Consider the following 6,150-nt stretch of genomic DNA (forward strand, 5'->3'; position numbering starts at 1 on the left):
GTTCGAACCAGAAAGTGACTTGTGCCCCATGCATCAGGGGAAGGCAAAAAATCCCCAGAATCTCTGGGGGGAAATTCCTTCCCAATCTCAAATATGACAATCAGTTAGATCCTGGGCATGTCAGTGAGATCAACCAGACAGACACCTAGGAAAGAATTCACTGTAGTAACTCAAAGCCCACCCCATCTGGTGTTCCATCTCTGGCTGTTGGAGATATTTTCTATTAGCAGTCACAGATGGGCCACATGCTAGTGCAGGCAATCGCTTCTTATTCCCTTAATTTCTAAATGCTTTCTTCCCAGAAGTGTTCCCTAACCAAGAAGGATACACCATACAACAGGATACAATCCACCATTCTAAATCTCAGATTTACTTCAGAGATGCAGTTTCAACTTCACACATCTGTGGAGAACTCTGAATTTTGCAGGATTTAATCCCAGTCATTTTAGGGTAGATTTTCAATGTCACAAACAGCACTTAGGCACTTGGTCTAGATCCATAAAGGGGACTTAGTCCAGCAAGCTGAATGAGGAGCTCCCTAAACTAGCCACTAGGACATGCCAAGGAGTGGGGAGGGGTTCAAGTCCCACCCCAGTCTCCACTCCAAGATATTTAGGTGCCTAACTCCAGGCAAAAGGGATGCACCTACCCCTGTTTGACCCATTAACCCTCTCCTGGAATTAGTCTCCTAAGCCTAGTCAGTCCTTTCTCATGAAAAAAGAGACAGAGGATTGTGAGCATACGTACCAGATTGGGTCCCACAAGCAAGGCAGGCAGGGGAACACTTCATTTAGGAATCCTGGCGTGGCTAGGGCACAAAGCAACTTGGTGGCACTCAGGACTTAGGCATTTTTTGCACATGCCCACAAGTAGAAGCTTAGGTTCCTTGAGGACTCCAGGTGCCTACTGGGTTAGGTGGCAGATGAGCAGGGTTTTGAGGATCTCAGTGGTGCCTAAATTCAGCATTGGATCTCAGTGGTGCAGAAAGGTTCAATTTAGGCACTAAACTTTTAAAGGCATTTAGGTGTGTAACTCCAATTGATTGTAACAGGAATTAGTCACCTAAATACCTTTGAGGATCTGAAACATTGTGGATCTAGCACCTAATGCATGTTATTTGTGCCTTCAAAAGTCTACTCTGTCTACTGTACACAAGGGTTCCTAAAACCCTGGCAGTCTGATCTATCAAAAACAGACTTGTACATTGAGCTTGTTTCAAGCTTTGTGACCTCATATTTTGTTTTTTTCTGATATCCACATAGAAAAACATTTTGTAATACATTACATCTAAATACTCATAATAGTACTTAAAATTTAACGAAATCTATTCAGTGTACTTAGTATAGGCCAAAAGTAACAGATTCTTCCTATATTCTAAAATTTCACTTTTCTCAGTAGATAATTTGTGTTATGAGTAGAACTTTACAATTCTAACCAACATGTTAGTGATGACTGACCTAAAAATATTTTTACTCCTCTTGGTTTGTATCAGCCGTGCATTAGTTACTTTCATGTCAGCAGCTCATTCAATTATACTATGCAAATTAATATCCAGTTGTATCTTGTGATTATCTTTTTTAAAGCACCAAGTCAACCACCAGCAAACATTGCATGGAAACTGACAAATTCAAAAATATGCTTGAATTGGGAACATGTAAAAACAATGGAAAATGAATCAGAAGTGTTAGGCTACAAAGTAAGTAATTTCTTTGTCTAATTATTCATACTTATTGGTTATAATAGAGGCACCACAACTAGAGCAAATGCTTCATGGCAATCATACGTTCCTTGAAACTAATCACTAAGTGGAAAATATTGACTTCTTCAGTGTTCTTCAGACAGTTAAATAGAAAAATTAAAATTGGGCTGCTATCAGCTCTTATAATTTGTCAATGCTTAAATGCATCTCCACACAGATCAGAGGATAGACCTCTAGATAACAAAAGTGTCAAGGAGCTCTACATGAAAATCATTTAAATAAATCTATTGTTTTAAAAAGGTAAATTTAGTATAAAGCCAGTTCACGGTGCTTTTGACCAAGGAGGGATGTGGCCACAATTCAGTTCAAGAAAGGAAAAATTCTTCATTCCCATCGTGAAGAATTTAGACACTGGCCTTTAGGCCCAGTCCTGCAAAACTCTTACTCACATGGGTGAAGACTTGCATGAGTAAGGGTATGCAGGACCTTTGTATCATCATTGTTTTACTCCCCCCAAGGCTATGCACAGATATTTCCCGGAAAAAAAAAACCCTGTCCAAAAAACCAAAAACTGTGCAACATTTCTGGAATGTGACGAGCTGCACACTTTTGGGGACAGACTAGACTGTTGAGTCTGTTACATTCACTCCTTTGTGCTTTAACCATTTGCTTCCAGGCAATACTTTTCTATTATATTTCAACATTCTAAGAGCTCTTTAAGTACTCACTGCAATAAACCCATTTTTAAAATGCCCATTAACACCATTTCTCCATCCACTTCACTCTGCAGTTTATATCTTTTTAGCATAAAAGTGTCAAAAAGCTGCCAAGGGGAAGGAGTTATATACTGTCATTGCTGTGCTGGCAAAGAAGAAAGACTTCCTGAAGAAGAGCTTATTCTTGCACGCAGGATTTGCATCTAAATTTATCTCTGGCTAGCCCTCATGCACCAGTGAAATAGTCCAACCAATCTATAAATTGGCACAACGATATAACAAAAAGACCACATGAATGCAGTGAGTTATGTGTTAGGAGAGAAGGAGTTCTAGTTGACACTATCCAAATTACTGTCACCTCTTGAGCTTTTTTAAAACATACACCAACAGGTTACTTTACTTTTTTCAGATCTGCAGATAAGCATTAAATTGCAGTCAATGGGAGTATTTGTATTGATTCTGATGGACTTCGGATCAGAAACAAATGGGCAGATTTTCAAGGGAGCTCAGCATGATGGGTTCTTTGCTGTTTTGAAATGGGGCCATAAGTGTCACAAGGGGCGATGTTGGGCGATATGCACTTTTGAAAATGAATCCCTCGTTTGGATATCTTAATGAGAGCTGAGCTGTTTTCAAATCAGGCCTCAATTGTGGATGAGAAACATTAAAATCTGGCCTTAAGTGCATCCTCAGCAATTCCACACTGGGTGAGATAGAGACATGAATAATACATTTTAACAATCTTTCATGACCTTACACTTTAATTTATGAATACTGTGTTGCACATAGGACAAGGACTGGCATTGTCATGGAAGCACTACAGTCATTGGGCCCCATATGCTGAGCCTACGCAGAAAATGATTGTAGCTTTCTGAAGTGGTCTGTGTTTCTGCTCAGTAAATCTGCAGGTTTCTGAACATGCAGAATTACATGTGTGTGAGATATGAGAAATAATGCTCTCTCAGAGACCCTTAAAAAAAGCAACTACAAAAATCCAATTATTTCTGTTTTTTCTAATCCCTTTATATTTAGATTTCGTACAGGCAAAATAGACAAAGCAAAACTCATATATTGGAGACAAACAACACCTCAGCTGAGCTTCTGGTACCATTTGAAGAAGATTATCTCATAGAAATAAGAACGGTCAGTGACGGTGGGGATGGCAGCAGTAGTGAGGAAATTAGGATTCCAAAAATGTCAAGTAAGGTTTTTTTTTTTCTGAATATTGTTGTCTAAAATGAAGCTAGTGCACTTCCAAAGGGAAGGCTAACTAGACCTTCACAACCATCGATGAGCAATAGCATGGCTTAATGCTGCGTAAACCTAGAGCAATCTCTGGTATAGTTTTATGCAAATAGGGGAAAGCAATTTATATAGTCTGTGCGTGGTCTAACTTTTCAGGGTCTCTCTCCCTCTGCAGTGGCCGGGAGAGTGGGACCAAAACTCCATGTGGAATAAGTGACTCTATTCAACACAAGGGTGTGCCTAATAATAGTGCCATTATGTAGCACTGATTTGTTGGTAATAGACTTGGGGGTGCATCTCCTCCTAAAATACCTTCAAAGAAGGTGCCAGCTATCATGAAAAGGTTCCTCCTTTTCTCTTGTTGAGATGAAGTTATGTCATTTTACTTCCGTAATTCCTGGGCAAGGCTGCTGTAAAAAGTATTATGTGAATCCATTAACAGTAACTAAGCACCATGGTCCTGATCTTATGAAGTGCTAGCATCTGTGGGCACTGAGGACACTCAGCACCTTGCATGACCTGATTATGAATTATTATAATTCATAACATTTGTATATGCATTTTGATTGAAGAATTTGAATGATTCTGAATTCTGTGAAAAATAGATCTGACACAAAGTACTCTTGCATATGAATTTACTTGCCTGAGGTGATTTTATTTTTGTATTTTTATAGGTTTAAACTCCAGAGGAACAAAATCATTCCAGTTGGTAGTCCATGTGGTAACAAATGGGATTATGATTCTGAATTGCATTCTTACTTTCTCAGCTCTTTGATGATTAAAGCCAGGGACAGTCATGGACTTTTGAAAGTAAATTGTCTATAGATTTTATCCTGATGCCAGAGCCAACATTCCGGATGACTATACTATTGGGGGGTGTGAATATACACTGTACATTATCAAGAATGTAAATATCAATATTGCATTAATAAAAATATATTAAAAACTGAGGATAAATATATATAAATAAATTAAATGGAGTGGTGCCAAAATATAGCTGTGTGATTGTAACAAGTGACACCTATTATATTTTGCAAACAATGAGGTATGGTACAAATACAATTTAATTATATGACCCACATGAAAGACCCGGGCCAACTCATAAATGGTGAATTGATAACAAAGAGGGAATAGGTTTGCAGGTGTTTGTGAAGTGGATATTTATCCTGTCTTCCTCATTTTAAGCCATAAAAAAGAATAATAATCAAACTTTACAATTTAATGAAAAAATATTTGTTTACATTTTGCACCTATTTGTATCAGGTTACCACCGGTTAGAATGTTGCGAGACGTGAATCAACATATAATGTACCCTTTTGACCTTTACCAAATTATTTTCTCTCAAAAAAAGGGAAATAGTCATCTGCTTCTACAAAAGGAATTAGAGTCCAGTCCAAAACCCATTGAACTCAATTAAAACAATCCCATTGACTTCAATCCCAAAGGCTGTGGATCAGGCCCTTAAAGAGACAATATTTCTTATGATACAGCATACACTAAACCACTATATTCTCAAATACATTAAAAAAAACTTTTTCATGCAAAGAAACTATTCTGGTCAATAATTCAAGCATTTCAGAGGTGGGCTAAATATTTACATTCATATTATTATAAAAGGAACATCTTCACGGTTGGTCTGTGAAATATTTGATGTACTATTTTTCTTATAACTGTTTGGATATTCAATGTAATTTTGTGTTTCATTTTCTAAATCATCTGCTTCAGTTCTGTTTTTCTAATAAATAAATAGCTGAATAATCCAACCATAGAGTTACTTAAATATTTAAGGCTATATTTTCATCTTGCTGCTTTGGGTAAAAATAAGCTTAGGGGGGTTTTCATGCAGATCCCCACATAGTTCAGAGTGGGGAAGGAACCTTGACACCCCACATGCAGGGTCCTGGCCTCATGCCCGGGGCTCCGCACCCACCCCTAGCTGTGGCCCCAGCCTCCGCCGCTTTACCCCGTCCGCATCTCCCTGTCCCGGAGCCACGGCCCTGCTCCCAGCCCCAGCTGTGGGGGGTGGTGAGGTGCATGGACAGGGGTAAGAGGGGTGCAGCTCAGCACCCCCACTCGAAAAACTGTTCCAGCGTCCCTGAACTCTTGCCATGTTTAGGTGAGAGCAGGTGTCATTCTGCTGCAGGAGTTGAGACCATATACAGTCCCCCTAGCTCCTGGGGCCCAGTATTGAGACAGGATTGGCAGCAGGGGTAGGACTGATAGATTCACAGTTGTATAGATTCACTATTTACTGCCCTCTGAAAGGTACTGATGGAATACAACCTACTGTAGCACTTGGGCCACTCAGAAAATGAAAAGTTGATGTGTGACCTTATAGAAAACTCACCACACATTTGCGCTATATCTTTTTTATACCAATACTACCCTATCAAATAAAATGCAATCGTTGAAAGAATTAATGATGAATCTGAGGAGAGCTGTTTTCCATTACCAGTAAAGCATACAGAGGCTTGTTGAAAAGCTCTGCAT

At 39.1% G+C, this 6,150-nt stretch overlaps 1 protein-coding gene across 3 annotated transcripts in view; it reads left to right on the top strand.

Moving 5' to 3' along the window:
- CNTN6 (contactin 6) overlaps positions 1-5,423 on the top strand; it is a 230,894-nt gene extending 225,471 nt beyond the window's left edge. For all 3 annotated transcript variants that reach the window (XM_048858291.2, XM_048858290.2, XM_048858292.2), the window contains 3 exons: positions 1,584-1,696; positions 3,448-3,616; positions 4,335-5,423. In XM_048858291.2, coding sequence (XP_048714248.2) covers positions 1,584-1,696; positions 3,448-3,616; positions 4,335-4,435 — 383 coding nt within the window. In that variant the 3' untranslated portion in view covers positions 4,436-5,423. The remainder of the gene's footprint in view (positions 1-1,583; positions 1,697-3,447; positions 3,617-4,334) is intronic.
- Positions 5,424-6,150: the final 727 nt, after the last annotated feature.

The sequence above is a fragment of the Caretta caretta genome, chromosome 7 (genome assembly GCF_965140235.1).
Source record: "Caretta caretta isolate rCarCar2 chromosome 7, rCarCar1.hap1, whole genome shotgun sequence".
Taxonomy (NCBI): Eukaryota; Metazoa; Chordata; order Testudines; family Cheloniidae; genus Caretta; species Caretta caretta.